Source organism: Strix uralensis, chromosome 13 (assembly GCF_047716275.1).
Source record: "Strix uralensis isolate ZFMK-TIS-50842 chromosome 13, bStrUra1, whole genome shotgun sequence".
Lineage (NCBI taxonomy): Eukaryota > Metazoa > Chordata > Aves > Strigiformes > Strigidae > Strix > Strix uralensis.
In genome coordinates this window covers 15484589-15501903 of record NC_133984.1, presented here as the reverse complement: position 1 = coordinate 15501903, position 17315 = coordinate 15484589, and the positions used below count along the sequence as shown (strand labels likewise).

At 40.0% G+C, this 17315-nt stretch overlaps 1 protein-coding gene across 1 annotated transcript in view; it reads right to left on the bottom strand.

The window, feature by feature from the left end:
- Positions 1–17315, bottom strand: part of TRPC5 (transient receptor potential cation channel subfamily C member 5) — a 98460-nt gene that overhangs the window by 35374 nt on the left and 45771 nt on the right. The window contains exon 3 of the mRNA XM_074882415.1: positions 14496–15017. Coding sequence (XP_074738516.1) covers positions 14496–15017 — 522 coding nt within the window. The remainder of the gene's footprint in view (positions 1–14495; positions 15018–17315) is intronic.

Genomic DNA, 17315 nt, shown 5'->3' with positions numbered 1-17315 from the left:
AACTACATCTATGATCGGACACAGCTATATCATAAAGAATCAGACTTTCAATGGACACAATAGTACTAGCAGTATTTATCAAGGAGAAGAGACCTCTTATAAAGGAGACTCAAAGCAGTGAGTAACCTGCAGATGACAGTACTGTTTATTACACTTGGCTTGTCCATATTTAAAAGGGATCTCTGGGAGGGATGCGGTGCCACCATGCTCTTCTTTCCCCTTCGGGAAGATTTTATCATGCAAAGCACTCTTTTAATACTACAATTTAAACCAGCTCTTGGAAGGACTATGCCAGGGTAGCAAAGGGACTGGCTTCTGAAGAAAAGTCTTACTGTTTTGCCACCCCAAATTCAACCCTGGCAGAAGCCTCTACGTAGACACTACTGCACTCAGTGTAAACATGGCCTGGGCTAATACTGAATCAGCCACCACGTGCATTTATGAGACAGTTACAAGGCTCTTCTCATCATGTCTAACAATACCTAGGACTTCCCATAGGTCTTAGTCACCAGGAGATCAGATTTGGCGTGAGAGACAATTTCTTAATAAAAGCTTTAGCAGACAGCTATATCTTTTAAATATTCCTTCACTGCCAAAACTGCCCAGTATTGGGAGTACTTTTTATATGCAGTTCTTGGAATATTCTATACAAGCAGAGCATTGTCTCTGCCATGTTCAAAATTACTAAACCAAGGTCAAGAGAAAGGAAATATTAGTTGCTCAGTCTGATAAAGTCATTCATTTCTGTAGGAATTTTTAGATTTTGTGAATACATTTTATATGCTATAACAGGCTTTTATATCAGAATCAGACCATTTGTGGACTAGGTACTTCACATATATGGAATGACCAAAATCAGTATTGAAAATAAGATCTCCAAGAGGAGTATCTGGCATTTATGAAGCTCAATGTTTATCTGGTGTTACTATAATAAACATGACTGCTGCATTTAACATACAAGTGCCAACTGTGCTCCAGAGGACATCAGAAAAGAAAATCAGAAACGCATTCGATTTGAAATCAACCTACACATGCATGCAGCAGAAACTGGACAATAGTCGATATGGTGATGATCTCCAGAAAAAGCCAAGTCCTGTTGCTTGTTACGATCAGAAAATGTTATTGTAAAATTCCAAGTTGGGACAGTGATGAAAGAAACAATTCTACAGAAACTGAAAAAACATCAAGCATCAATTGTTCTTTGGTTGGTTGGGTTTTAATCTATGATTTCAGAAGGGTCAGCGTGTTATGTCTAAAAGCTAGAAGAAATGGAAGGTTACACTGCTGTATTTTCTCATTTAAGATCACAAACAGGAGCTGTGACCAGATGCGTTCTGTGGTAATTTACATGGTAATAGATGCTGCTGTTTCTCTGAGATGAGGTACAGTTGTGGGGTTTTTTTGAGGGGGAAAATGTATAAACACATTTTCTCTTTATCACATATGATAGAAAGCTCTAAGGGGAGAATAAAACTGTTTTTCCTTTGAGTCAAAGTCAGAGTCATTTGAGAAATCAAATGACTATATGTTCCTCTGGTTGCTGTGTAACTTGCAGGCATCTTAAAGTGCCTCTTCTCTGCCTAATAGCTCATTTCTAAAATCTGCTTTCTGTGTTGTATCTGCTGTTAGTTCTTCAAATGGAGAGAAATTCACACATCATGAAAGAGCAGTTTTAAAGACCAGCTTGGCAAAAGAGAATGGAAAAAGCCATTAAATTTTCCAATCAAGCCCATTCCAACCTCACTGAAAATGGCCTAAGGGAAATTTAAGCACACCACAGAAAGAAACTCTCCTGAATGTCACAAACCATCAAATGCTGTCTTTATTAAAGGTAAGGCTAAGCCCTTACCAATGTAGGCTTTTACTAACTCATATTAGTCCAACTTATTAATCACAGATTTAAAATTAGTAAATACTACAGCTTAGATCTCAAGTAGTGCAAGGACTATAGTTAGCTGAAAAACAAAATTTGCAGTGTGCAGAAACACTGGAATTCTGAATTAGAATGAAGGAGTCAACTAAGCCCTTGGTGAAGGAATCAACTAAGCCTAAAGAACCAATTGCTTTCAGTAACTTTCTGTTAACTTTAAACAATACAGAAACTAGCTATTTCACTAAGTAGTTCTGTGAATGTTGGCCTCATCTTTGCTTCTAGGTGTTGTTACCTAGTCTAAACCATCAAATTCATTGACTAGACTAACCCATTGAATGCTCAATTCATTAAAGATTGCCTAGGATTCATACTGCTAAATCAATGCACATAAAATATAAAAACATGAAAAAGCTCAGCTTTAGCCCCATTAAGTCTGAAGTAGCCTGAAACTGCAATAATATCGTGGAACTTTTGTTACCATCCATAATTTCAAATTTCTTCATAAAATTAAGAAAACAATCTTATTTCTACTTTGCAAATAGAACTGAGATCTGGAAAAGCAAGTGGACTTCTCCAACACTACTTATGCCAAGGCCTTTCCTGAGTACAAGTTCTCTTTCCACGTAAGTAGGGTCCCAAATATGTTGGGTTTTTTTCACCTTTTTGCAAAGGCTTTCATTTGCTATAGATAGAAATAGTGCATGTGTATATCATAGTCTTCCATCATTTCACATGAACATACCGTATGTAACAGGATTTGGTATCAGTTAAAAGTTTCTGCACAATGAAAAGGAGAGATTGTGATCATTTAAAAAACTGCCTATTGTCCCAGTTTTGTAGATGGTCCAGAATCGGAGGCAGATATACTGTATCAGAAGCTCTCTGTTCAAGAAGATGAGCATATGACTTGCAAACAGTGTATTTCTCCAATACGTAACAAGCACAGTATCAAGCATTTTTTTCAAGGACTGCTGCATTATAGGAGCCTCCAATCTCTATTACAAATGGCAGCACAAGACATCATCCCACAGACATGATGGAGAATGTTCTCACAGCTGCATTAATGAAAAAAAATGTTTCCAAAAGGTGGCATTTATATTCGATTCAGCTAATGCATGAAGTAAACACTCAATGCTATGAAGCCTGTGGTAGTGCTGATGTAACATTATCCAGGGTTGTCCCTAAGTCTATAGATGCATTTCTGGGCGAGGTACTCCAAAGAGCAAGCTCCTGCTCCATTACCTGTTGAGCAGAACCTGTTCCTAGCTGAAGATACAGTTCACTTAATTACTAGGAGATAAGATGCAACTCAGAGTATCTTCTTGTGAGGACAATGCCACTGTGTCACCAGTGGGCAAAATGCTCAGTCTTCTGGCTTCTGAAAATAGGGATAAGTATCTTTGCCTTTCCAAGAAGTGAGATCAGCAACTTCAGTCATGGTTGGGAAGCACTTAGAGGGTAGAGAGTACTGCAATACAAAGTATTTTATGTTCTCTCTTACTTCTTTCAGTCTTGCCAGGGTCTTTGTGTAACATTTGGCTTGCAGCTGGATTGTGCTATTAGAGAATTTCATTTTCAATGTTCATCACACTCATTGTCACTTGATCCTCTACCAAGGGGAAAATTTTTAAGGGAAAAAAGCAGCTGCTGGATGGAGTTTCTTTGTCTTAATATCTAATCTTTACTGATATTTTTATGTCACCTAAATTCTTCTTCTCAGGAATTAAATGCTTTCCGCATGCTGTTCCATTAATATAAATATCAAACACAGAAATTATGTCCCACCCCCCCTCCCCTTATCTATGGGGAAATCCCTTATCTCTCACAGTCGTAAGTAATTTAGGATCAGACACAGATGGGCTGAGATGTGAATGCCTCAGGGAGCAACTGAAATAGCTCCCTGATAGACATCACAGGGGCTGAGCACAGTATCTCTCTGCGTTTATTCTGATTATTGTGACTGCTGCCAACAGGCTCTTCTGTTTGGAGTTTGTTGGGAGTTCTTTTCTGTACTCGTGCTGTGGATGGTGATAGTGAATGCTCTTCATAGCTGAATAAGCACTAATTTGTAACTGCAGAGCTCTGTGTTAATAAGCAGGATCGAGTTCTATCAGTCAGCTGCATCAGCTCCCAGTGAGGTTACCATTGAGAATCAAATGTGGCATGGGAGTTATGAAATTAACTTTAGTTCCCCTGTGTGACACTCATTTCTATAGGTCAGATCTCACCAACAGCACTAAAATATTGCAGCTGAATACCTGCAAGGTTACTGTGTTTGGGGGGTATCATTATATGCTGCTGCCCTCTACAATTAAAGCTATTTTGGCTTTGGAAACGCACATTTTCACATGAACTGAGCTACATTTTGCAATCTGTGTGACAACTGGGCAACTGCACTGTCTGATGTAGTAGCATAAGTGTATATTTTAGCTAGATCTGTAAAGAATGTAGATTTCCTGTGAATCCAGTTCTATCATGAAAAGGATAAATGCCATTGCCATTCTCCACTCAGTAGAAAGCCCTGTCCCATCCTGCAGAGGTACTGCCTTGCACCCTCTCTCTGGCAGACTGAAGGGAGATGCAGCTGAAGACACACGTCTCCTCCCAGTGCTGGCGAGCACAGTGTGACCAGGCAGGGCTGGGAGCAGCAGGTCTCTTCATCCAGGTCACTAGCAGGGGTGACCTACCCAGGCACAGAAGTACCTACCCCCCCCACATCAATACAACTGCAGCTGGACTGGGGAGAGCACAGCCTTTTGTACTTGAATTTTCAGAACCAACTGGCTACAATTTCCTTACTCCCATGAAGACATAGAAACTCCTACACTGTCAGTCCTACCACAGGCTTGGGTTTATCAATCAATGCCAAATCTTAATGTCTGAACCCACAAAGCTTAATACACAGTGTTCAATAGCTCAAACGTGCTGTAACACTTGGCACAACATCAACAGGCATATGGATCACACTGTGTAATGAAGTGATCCTCTTTACTCTGACTTCAGGAACATGAAATGGTATACAAACAAATTAACTTTTAAAATCCATCTTCTTCCTGCACTCCCAAATCCTGCAGATGCTCCTGCTCAGAACCAAGTAGCACAACACACTTCCAGTGCAACAAACCACTCTGCCTCCATTTTGTACCAAGGGCAGGATCTTCTGAGGAAGAAAGGAAACATGGTTGTTCTATTGGTTTGATTGCTCTTAAAGGAAATTCCAGTGGGCAATACTCAAAAGAGCTACATTTCTAAATTAGCGCAAGACAGAAGAGATAAACTATCTGTGGCCTAATTTGATGTCTGCTGCAGAGAGCCAGTAAGCCCTATGAGATCAGATATTCTACGTAAGAAATACCAGCCTCCTCAAATTTGCAGTGATGCACACAGTGTGATGAATAAGAAAATCCTCTTTTGTAGCACATTTCTTTTTAAAGTTCAACCTTGTTAATGACTGCAAAGTTATTTACATTCTGCTGCTGAAATATGAGTTGCAGAGGGTAAACACCTAATGGTTGTTCATCCTGTTAATTAAGTACCTTCTGCAACAGGAAAAAAGGAAGAAATGAGATAAAGAAGTTGGAGGGAAGGCTATATATAACCCAGGGAAAAGGGAATACAACTCAACATTTCTCATCAGACACTTCCAAGAGATAGTATTTTTTTCTCAGGAAAATCTAGGGTGAATATCCTATCAAAAACACAGCTACTACTCACACGCCTGTTGCTGCTAACAGGGAAGCACTGATGCAAATCCAAATGGCAGTCATTCCTGCCATTTAAGAAGTTCACTAGCTGAGCTGGAAGAGTCCTGCAAGAAAACCAGGTGCTACCCAAATTGCTCAGTCCCTCTTCTGGTGAATAAAATAAACTCCAGATCCTCCACAGATGAACATATGGCCTCAATTATACAGAATTTTGTCTAATCTGTTCTTAAAATATTTTAAGTGATGATGACACATGAATCTTAACTAAAGGTCTCCTACCCATAACACATCTCTTGATGGTAGCAGACATGAACTCCGCTTAAGCAGTAGCAATTGGAAATTCACCAGTGATGTGAATGCTGACAAAAGGAAAGACTGAATAACCTCTAAAAGCCTGCTACAGTTCCATCAAAATTCATATTTTTCACAAATTTATTTTGGATTATCTTAAATATTTAAATAAAAGAGGTCCCATATATTCTAGGACAAAGGTAGAGGCTTGCAAATCCTAGGTACCTACCCATGGAAGAAGCAATTAACAGTAAGCTTGAAATTAAATCCATCTCTACTCAGAGCGCGTAAATGTGTATTTAGCTATAGGTTTGTATTTATGGCCTGTGTCAGCAGGATTTAAGTGCAGGCATAAATTCTGCATTGAATAAAGGCAAGCTGCTGACTGGTGCTTCTGCAGGCCATCCTCTGTTAGCAACCACCCCACCAGAACATGTTCATCTGGGCCAGACCCTGAGCAAGAGTCCAGACGTAAGCAAAACTTTTCAGCATTTATTTCAGCAGACAAGCAGACTACAGTTGATAAATAAATTCCTGTAGGAAGTATTTCAGCAAACATTTCAGAATACAGTTCTGTTACAAAGATTAAGTAGGCATAGACTGGGTTTCCAAAGGCAAAGTGCTGAATATGAGCAATATACCTAAGAGAGACAGTCCATTCACAACACACTAACTTGTTTCCAAGAGCTGAACAGGGGATATCGGACACATCCTACAGAAGTACTGCAAAAACACTCAGGCTAAAAACTGTTTAGAGACAAATCTTGCAGTTTCCTAAGGCAGCACTTCAAGAGTTACAGATCTTGCAAATGAATTCCAGGAGCTCTCAGGCTTTTGCTGAAGTGGAGAAGGTATTGACTTTTAAGTAAAAGGCTGGGTTTATTCTCCGTAGTGAATTTCTAACATTTACATTAAATAAGTGATAAGTAAAGCAAACATGAGAATTTTAAAAGTCATTCACAAGTATTTTTAAATACATACCTACTTTACCCTATTAGTATTAATAAAAAGTTCTAAAAATATTTTCACTTGCTTCCTTTCTGACCTGAGAAATATCTATGCTGAAACTATTTAATTTTGGTTTCTTTTTCTTTCTACCTTACCTTCTCTTGAATGTGTAAATTTATTCCAATATCCAGGAAAGAACAGACCAGCATACTATAAACACTTCTCATATTCTTGGGAACCTCTAAAGGCTATCTCTGCTTCTGAGTAATATCACCAATGTAGGGTGAGGAGGACATATTCTTTACTGAAGGATGTGTACTCAGCCAGCTGGGGATTGTAGAGAAAGAATGAGAACACAAAAACTGCAGTCACAGCTTTTAAATGCCATTCTGCACAAGATCTCAGTTTGGGGGGGTTATGATTAAACCATCTATCCATCTCACTTTTCTTGGAGAGAAGAACTATAAGGTAACTGTGTTCTCAGTCATGAGATAAATGGCTCGTGTGGATGATGATGGATCTGATCTATACATAAGAGGTGTACGGGGAGTGGAATCTCAGTTCTTTTCTCTATAGAGTTTCGTAACACTCTACATTAAGCAACAGAAGTAAAGCTGAAATTCACAGAAATCAGATAAATAACAATGACCACTTCTATATCCAAAAGGAAGAATCCATACCAATATTTTTTCCACAGAGTTTATTATTTCAGGATATCATTCAAAGTGAAGTATGAAAGAACATGATATAGTCTTCACTACTGATGTAAAGCTGATTCTGAAAGGCACTCTAGACCTTCAGATGCGGTAAGACTGAACACTTGGCTTATACAATATAGAAGGCATCACCTCTCCTTTCCAGTTTCTGTTGTCTACAGAAAGCAAATCAATCATGCCCTGTACTTTAACCTGGGCTTTACAAGCCTCTTCTCTTGCTGGCAAGAAGACTAATGGGATACATGAAGTTAAGGGAACTGACAAACTCACTAAATCATTCTTGAATGTTCTTAAAACAGTGGCAATCCTTTTAGATTTCAACATATTTCCTGTCTTTGTCCAAGAGGTAATTTAAGTCGGAGGCATGAGGCACCAAACATTGCTTAAAGAATGATCCAGGCATTTGCTGCCTGTTACACATTACACTAACACAAGCAGAGTCCTTGTCCTTGACTGACATAATGGTCTTATGTTGTTTTTTCAAATTTGTGCATGGCAAGATTAGTCAGAGATGATTTTGCTGTCAAAAGAAAGTCTTCTGCAGTTCTGTTCTGTGACAGCTGCAATATGTGGCTAACCTTCATCAAGTTAGAACATTTTGGTGTTACGTGAATAATATACCAAATAATACTGTTTCCTCAAATAAACATTCAAGTCCACTTTGTCAAATTGATGAACCATCAGTTCTCTGAATATTTCTTCTTCTTCCAAGTTTGGAGAGAAGTTACACTTAAATGCCACTTGTCCTAATTTTTGTAACATAATGCAGCTGTATGGGTTAAATTTCCATGCTAATTTCCAAAGCTGAACAAATAGATCTGGCAACTGCACAAACCCATAGAGTAGGGGCTCCATGATGTGCACCACTCACCCTGCTGCCCCACGAGCGATTAGCAGGAAAGACTGTTATAAGGGTGCAAATGCAGGTAAGTCTCCCCACCTGCCACCGAGACTGTCAATAACAGCTCAGTTAGTACCACATGCATGGAAGATTTTGTAATGTGGTCATCTGCCTGCTGGGACTGGGTCTGAGAAAAAAACAGTTAATTTAGCATAGGCCACTGTTCACCTATCAGATGGTAACTTTGCTGCATACAATAATGAATGAATGAGTGCTTTTGGAAAATGAAAGGTGACATTTGGACATTCAGTGCTTTTGAAATCCCTAAACTCACATTCAGGTTTGTGGTGTAGGACTGATCAGGACATAGTGTAACCACACCATCCTCAACCATCTAATACCCTAAGGGATATGGATGTTCCAGGTCACTAGAAAGGAAAAGAGCTTCCACAATTTGCAGCTCTGCTTCCCCAGTCTAGTCTTAATAAAGCTCTTTTCATGACATGGTATGATTTCACTCTAGAAAGCTGAAAGCAAAAGCCTGTTTATTAATCTTTTGAGCTGTGCAGGCTCACTGAAAAGCTAGCTTTTTAGTGTGCCTTTAAAGAGCACAATACAAATATTCAGCCCTGTATCATTATACCTCCAGGCAGTGTGGCAAGAAAACAGACCAAACCACAGGAGAGTAACTTAGTGCACTCTGCAAGCAAAGAAAGATCTGTGGCTACCCATCAAGATACCTGAATGGCTATCAAAACAGGTAAACAAGGTGCAGTAGATGAGCTTTGATTTTCGCAGACCTCGCACTTCATTCTTCATGCAACTCTGATATTTTTAAAAGCTCTTTTTATACACCAACTGAAGTGTCCTTAGAAATTTGCCAGGTTTATGGATACTCCCTGGAGAATGATGCTGTGCTTCTAACCGCAGCCACACAGTTGACAAGAGTCAAGACACAGCTGAAAAATATGTGGCATGGCAGGGATGATTATTCATCCACTCCAGTACTATATCTCAGGAGGTACTTGTCTATGTAAATGTATTGGAAAAAAAGAACTAAAATTTTTGAAGCTTCATCCTGAAGAGAAAACAGCAAAGAACACTGTTTTTAAATTAGAAAAGCAAATGATTCCACTTCTCTCCTCTCCTGTCATTGATTTAGAGTACAGTAAGAGAGGCTAAGGTTAAGGTTTCTGAGAGGTAACTTCATGCACTTCTTTGATCTAATTCAGTGAAACTAGAGACATAAGTAAAATAATTTTTTTTCTGAGTGCCTTGTATTGTGTGTGTTTCTTACAGACATATAAACTAAACCTGCACAGCCATTTGCAGCTATCAGTACCAGAAAAATGCAAAGCACTAAAAACCCACTACTGTTTCACTTCATTTTGAAGATGTGAATGACCTGTGATGGAGAGCAGGAAAGCAGGAAAAGGCTGAATGTATATTGCTATTCGTGTGGCTTAGCAGAATGTTATATACAAGGAGAAATCTGCCCTTTTAGACCTGATTCACTGCTACACTATGGTTGCTTTACATTATTTTGGCAGTGTAAAAAAACCTTAAAGGACATAAAAATTGTATTTGCATTCTGCCTATGCTCTGATGCTCTAATACAGTGATGGTACGCTGTACAGACAACTGTGCTTTCCGTGACTGGCAAGATCCTAAGAGATGACTTTTCCTGATCTTTTCTTAGAAATGCAAACAAATTAACAAATGCAGAGCTAATTTGGTGCCAGAACAACATAGTGAAGATTGATCCTCAACAGCTGAGCTGTGCCTTTTCATATTAAGTCTTCAGCACCTTTCTCCTTCCAAAATTAGTCATGAATAAAAGAATTTGAAAAGTAATAATATGAAGACAAATGCCATATATTGCAGACCATTTATGAAAAGCGTACTTGTCTCTTAGACCATGAATTGCCATGATTCTACGAAAATAATTTCTTTCAAAAGTGAACAGACTAAACTGCTGTGTCTGTGCTGGACCTAATTCATCATGTTTCACAGTCTACTAGAGCTGTCCTCATTTTTTTCTAATATTTGGTCACTGCCATGCAAACAGTGATCACAGCTATTAAGTCCTTCCTATCTTCTAAAGAAACGATCAGGGTCCTTTTGCAATTTGAAACTGAGGACAACCATTCTACACTTAAGATGAGATGGACAGGGAGCATGTGAACATTACACAGCATGGTTTTAACATTTACTACTATAAAATATACTACAAAGCTACCTTAGGGCACATTTTAATCTTTCCTGTATAATTGAAATTTTTCCTTCTTTGTAAACAGTAATTTACCTTCTAGGATATACAGGCTTATTAAAAACAAACATGAAAAGCAAGAAATTTCTTCTCCATTGTTTTGGCCCTCCTCCAAAGGAAAAAGGTCTTCTTTCTCATGAGCAACACATTTTTCAGTTTATAAAATACTCAACACATATAACGTTTAGGAGTAATCAAAACTTGTACCTCCCAGGGGTTTTTGTTGAAAAAAAAAAGAATCGGTGATTTTTCTACCTTGGTAAAGATGAAACCTGTATCTGCATCATGAGGCAGAAATGCACTGGCAGTGGGATTTACCTGGGGATACAGACTGAGGTGGAGCCTTTATGAGGGGGCTAGTATTCCTCTGGAGGTAAGACTGAACTGAGGTGGTTCCCCTTGCTAATCCAGCCCTCATCCAGGTTGCTCACTGTGAAGACTGAGGCACTCAGGCCGGATCAAAATATGAAGTTGTGTATACCGTGAGTATGTTTACTGGATTCAGCACAGGGAACAGGGATTTGTGTCTGTGGTGGGGCTGATCGCTAATTGTTTGCTAAAACTTAACATACAAGATCAGATTTTTCTCCAGTAGCTACGTGCCAAAAGATGCAGCTAATTCTGCAGTAGAATATCAAAATGCCAGATAAATGTCTAATCTCCAACAGGATTTAGGCACTTAACCAGATTATACTGTTTAAAAAGTATTGCCTACTTACCTGCATATTTAGCAGCCTAACTAGCTTTAAAAAGCTTTCCTCCAAGGGCCCAGTTTGGAGCAAGAACTGCCCATAGATGTCTAACTTTTCCCATTGGGACTTTTTTCAGTCCTGTATGTTCGCTGCTGGAGATCATCAACATGCACTATAAATTTGAATGCTGTTATTTTTCTGTACCTGGAACAAACCAGCACCTACTTTTCAGTATGGGAGTGCAATGTGGGGGAAAAAACAAAGCATGGTGGATTCATCTGAAATGCCTTGGAGAGAAGAAGAATGAATAATGTATCTGGTGAAGAGTACTCTTGAATTCCCAGATCACTCATGCTGGTACAAAGAAAAAGTAACATTAAGATCTACTCCCTACTCAAATCACACAGTACTACCCCTCCATCCAAAGGCAATGATCTTTTTACCAACTCCCTCTTAACAACTTCTCTGTAAAGAACCTTGACATTGAACATATCTGCCCAATTAAGCTGAAATGGAATAATTTCATATTTGGGGAGAAATTTTTTGGTTTATTTCACTCAAAAAGGAAAAAGCTGCAGGAAATTTGTCTAGCAATTAGTCTAAAATCAATGTCAGATTACGCATTTTTGATGCTGAATATAAAGAACTAACAACTGCGGTAATAATCTACAGCCCCAGAAAATAACTAAGGTCTACTTTGCATATTTGTCTTAAACTACTAGAGATTTGACTTGTAACTTTGTCAACATTAAGCTATAAAAAGCTTCTCCATCCAATCCAATCCAATCCCATTTAACATTAAGACATAAAAAGCTTCAGTGGAACAAAATGATTTACTTTTAAAACGTCTGCTGTTTTCCTCTGCAGAACTGTCTTTCACAAAACCGAACGTGCTTGTATTTTCCTTCCCGTCCTCACAAAAATTCTCAATCATGATTAAAAGGCATTTCTTAGGGTCTCCCTGACAAATGTTCCTATTCATTGTTTTCAGAAGCTGGGAATGATGTTTGTATCTTGCTTGGTGTTTTGTATTGGACTGATTATCATGACAAGAAAACTACTGCAATATTTTGTTGCATATAAACACCATCCTGCAGGATGCATCAAGGTATTTGTAATTAACCAGGTAGGATGAGGGAGTTCAGTAGTGCTGGTTTCCCAAACCCATTCGTTCTGTCTCTGCCCACCAGTATTCTACCTGGAAACAGCACTGACTTTAGCTAGCAACACAGAGCATATTTGCTATTATTTATACACTGGAACTGTCATGAATATGTCACAAAACATGGAATTTGCCCATATGTTTGGAATTCAGTCAAATATGCCTTAAAAAAAGAGATAAAAACTGTCAAGCAAGCAAAGATTAAAAATTTGTTACTTCAAAATAAAAGAGCTTCAGGACTGTTCAGCACTACATTTCATATCTAGTGAACTCCTTCAGACTTGCAGTTTCTTAATGTGATAAGGGTAGCCTTAAAGAAGATAAGGGTAGCCACAGACTTATGCTTGGATGACAATAGCGAGCCTGAACTGAGACAAGACATTGAAATCAGCAGTGATCCACACACAGCAGTGCCAGTGATATCCTGGCTGCTGAAGGGTCTATGTGGGTGCAGCGTCTGTGGCTATCAGGCCAGTAGAAAAAAACAGAAGTACAGTTTCTGCCCTTCTGAGGTTCAAGGAAGATTTGACCTCTATTGCCCTTCTCCAGACTAATTCTTCACTACTCGTTCATGTCCCTAAAGCACTTACAGTGTTACTTAACCCTGTGAGCTAGAGTAAAAACCACAACCTGACATGAAGCCAGTGAGCCTTGCTGACACTTCACTGGAGTAGCCCACTAAGAGCAGTAAGTGATCCCAGAAATCTTGAGGCTTCGGCTCCAGCTTGTTGCGTCAAGGGGCTGGTACTGAGGAGGTGTAACAGAGCAAAGGGAAGAAAGGAACATCTGCATCCTTCACTTGACTACTGTACGTCAGATGATATGAGCAGCCATTAAGGGAGCTGGAATGTATCATATCAGGCTGTCCTCATCTGGGTCAATGCATAAAACCAAGTGTCAAATGTGGGGAAGACAGTGAAAAGAGTAGTGTGGCAGGCTTTTCAGCCACTTCTGTCACCCTCTAGACACAGAAGAATGTAATAGACACTGCAATTCAGTTCCTCAACCAAGCAAGTTAAATTCCTCCTTCAGATAACCTGGAACACCACTGGCCAACAGTAATGTATCATCTACTAAATTCTGTCCAGGTTTGGAAAGAGAAAGTAAATCCAGAGCCAACTAATGAAACTGTTGTCAGCATTCTCCTTGGGTTAGTGGCTTTATTGAATTAACTTATAAATCTCTGAATTTTCAGGGCTTCTGAAAGGCTCTGTGCCCTTTAGCTGAAGTATGTCTTTCTGGTACTATGGGTAGGAGTTTGAATTTCTGGGAATTGCTTCTCAGTTCCCAAAACACAGATGAATCAAGGAGCAAGAATCAACCTGAGGTGTCTCAGGTGTGAAGCAGTATTTGCATGACGTGATCCACTGTCTAGCATTACATGAGCATTTTCATCTAACAAAATTGCGGGTAACATGGAGACTTAGGACAGTGAAAGTGCTCATGATCTCTCTTGCTCTCTTTTGATGCTGTTGTTTCTCTGGCCCTTATAAGTTAGTGTTGAATGGGTGCTAGGAAGTGTTTGGTGGCCGGAGGATGGGAATTGTCTATTATATTGTTTCCTGCAGTCAAGACATTCATGAACCAGGCAACCCCTTTTGGCTTTTGGTTCCTGGATAAAAGCAGCTACTAGGAAAAGCTTTTGGAGCTAACAAACTTGGAAATCTCTGAAGGCTGTTCTTTGCAGGGGGATAGGTTACAATGAAATGAGCTTCAAGTATCTTTGAAACAGAAAGCATCAGTGCCATAGAAGCCATAACCCACTGCAGCAAGTGCCAATCCTGTTGCACTTAACTCATCGGATTCATGCTGTCACCAAGGTGTGCTGAACCTCCTGGTTTGTGACTAGCCCATTTGCACATGGTTCTCCAATCAATCCAGACTCACCCCTGTGGCTCACAGACAGCAACCCTGAACAAACCCATGGAGACTAGTGAAATGAATCACTGTACCCAGTACATGAAGCCTTCATACACCTTTGCATTTAGATGACTCTTACCTCTTTCTGGTGATACTTTATTGCTACCTTTAGCTTTGCCAAATCATGACATTTTTGGGGATCCAGCTCTTCACTTTGATCATCTCTGTGATTGAGAATGATCTCCAATTCTCGGGAACTCCGTGCTTGATCCAATAGGTCCTTAGCAAAACGCTTGCACTGCTGTGAAAGCTCTTCATATTCAGCCTTGAACTCATTTTCCACTTTGCTGAGCTCCTTCAGCTCCCAGCCCAGTCGGAAGGCCGTCAAGATAGGGTCCTCGCTTGATAAGGCAATCAGCGAAGGGCTGGCTAAGGCTTTGTAGATGTTCAGCCTTGACCTGGAATGCCTCAGGCTGTCCACCTCTGAACTGGAGACACATTCCACACAGTTGCATCTGATCTGGTGTGGGCGTGGAATTGTTACCCGTCTTTGGACAAGCAGTTTGATGATTTCATAGTTGTTGGTGTGAGCCGCCAGCATTATTGGGGTGATATCTGGAGTGAATTCTGAAAACTGGGTGTCCATCATCAAGGTTGGAACCTATATAAAGGGATAAACCATAGTCACATTTCATGTGGAACAGCAGAAATCAGATGTCCCTCCTTCATACTTTTGAAGTGATGTCATAACAAAACAGAGTTTTTATAACACCCTCTGTTCTTTGAATTCTATTGTATCCATGCACACATACACACTGTTGCTCTGACAAAACCATCTTCCCCCAAGTCATTCCAAGAAAGGGAAGTCTAGAAAAGAGTGAACACTGAATAGATTTCCATAACTATCATTATTTGAATTATATATCTGCATTTGCATGCCAAGAACATGCTCATTGGAGGCCCTACTCAAACCAAATCAAACACTGGTCTGCAGTTGAGCAAAGCTCTTCCTCACCTTTTCCCTACTGTTTTTATTTGAGAATACTTTTCAGTGGAAGGATACATTACATAACCGCCCTCAGAATAGATTTTTTTTTAAATGGTTTTGAAAAAATTTAAATGTAAAATTAATGAGCCATAGTCCACTACAAATAAGACACTCCAGGGTGTGCATTATTCAGCTACTGTTGCACTTCTCAGAAGACGAGCTTAATGCACACCCTGTTGTGTCTTATTACTATATGCAGAGTGCAAAATTAGACCAAAATGCTCTTACATCCGAAGGACGCAGTGTGTTTCCATTTGCAGCGCAGGCAGCTCTCTTTGTTGTGTGTTAATCATTACTCAAGCATACTGTACTTCGTGTGCCCACCACTCTTGCCCTGGCAGTTGGCATCCTGTTGCTCAAGGGTGATTGCTGGGTTTGGTGAACTGTAGGCCTGTTTCCCCTGGCAAATGTCAAAGGCATTTCAGAGAAACTATTGTCAGAGTCCTAATGACAGGAAACATTACTCAGTCTGTAAAAATCCAAAAGTAAAGCAGCGATAAAGTAGCATGAAGTAAAGGGTTAGAAATCCTTCTGGTGGATATACCTAAGACTGGTTATGAGACAGTGAACCTCTAACCACTGAATTTGAGTTCCCTGGGAGTTAAGTGCCTCTATAGCACTAAAGAGCTAAAGACTCCTGGGCTGTAGTTGATTGATAAATGTCTACATAACCCAGCTGTGACAGCAGGACATTCTGTTCACAATAGACAGCACTCTCCCAAAGGTTGGCACCGCACTGAGATGCAGGGTCATTTACTGGAGCAGGGCTCACTGGGTGGCTAAAGGTATTTTTGGGAATAATACAAGTCTGCTACCCTGGATGCAGCACATGTGGAGTTAAATCTCTGGCAGCCTACAGACACACAGGTGTAAAGAGGCTTTGCTAACAAGTCTGGTCCCTACAGAGGCAGCCAGGAGGGAGCCAATAAATAAGGCTTATGGGGAAGAAGAGAGAACGGTTATGAGGATTTGCTGTGGGTCATAGAGGGCTTGGTGTCTCCTGGAGAAATGTATTTTAACGTATGTAGTAACAAAAAGCTGAAAGCAACTCTTTTTGTAAGGTCTTTGACTTTCTTTTCCTTTGCTTAGCTCGTTTAGGTAGTTTGTTAAATGTCAAGAGAAAGGTGTGGATTTCTCTTTTTTTCTCTCTTAGAAGCATTTTTTAAAAGCCTTGGTACTTGAATAATTGCATTTATCTTTTTTCGCCTCCTTTTTCAGTCAGTCACTGGCTGCTGTATTCACACCTCTGCCTCAAAGGAAGAATGCTTTCCCCTCTGTCACTCCTATTACTGTCAAGTTTAATCTTGTTTTTCTATATAGAAGTTATTGTACCCAGGGCCGTGAAAAGGATTTTCAGCTTTACACAGATGAGGTATTCATGTTGCTCAGAATATGAAATGGGCACTTGCTGACAGGGTAGTAATGTTACAGGTGAGGATAGTGCTAAACTTGTCTGCTTCTGTCTACTCCTGAGGTTATCTACATCTGGATCTAGAACTCTCAAAATGGTTGTCCCAAGGTTTGGGATCAAATTGGGGGTATCTATCAAGTGATCCCCCATGCCTTATTCTGTCTCATGTCACAAGCCCTCACCTCAAAAATGGTGCACTACTTTGTTAGGACTCAGGCAGCAGCTGTGTGGAAGGCATGTTTTCCTGGGCAGTGTGCAGCACTTTTAATTAAGGGCTAAGAAGTGAAATGGTGGTGCAGAGACATAGGGGCTTCCTGGGGTCTGGGAGCAGCAGATCAGCCTAAGGGCTCAAATTACTGGAGCTGAAGCTTATTTCTGATTACAGCTGAGCAGCAAAACAAACCACCAAAACACAGAGCAGGAATAGTGCAAATGACGGCTGCTGTGGCCTCTCTCTTTTCTATGCCTGGCTGATCCAAAGACCATGCATTGGCTAAAAA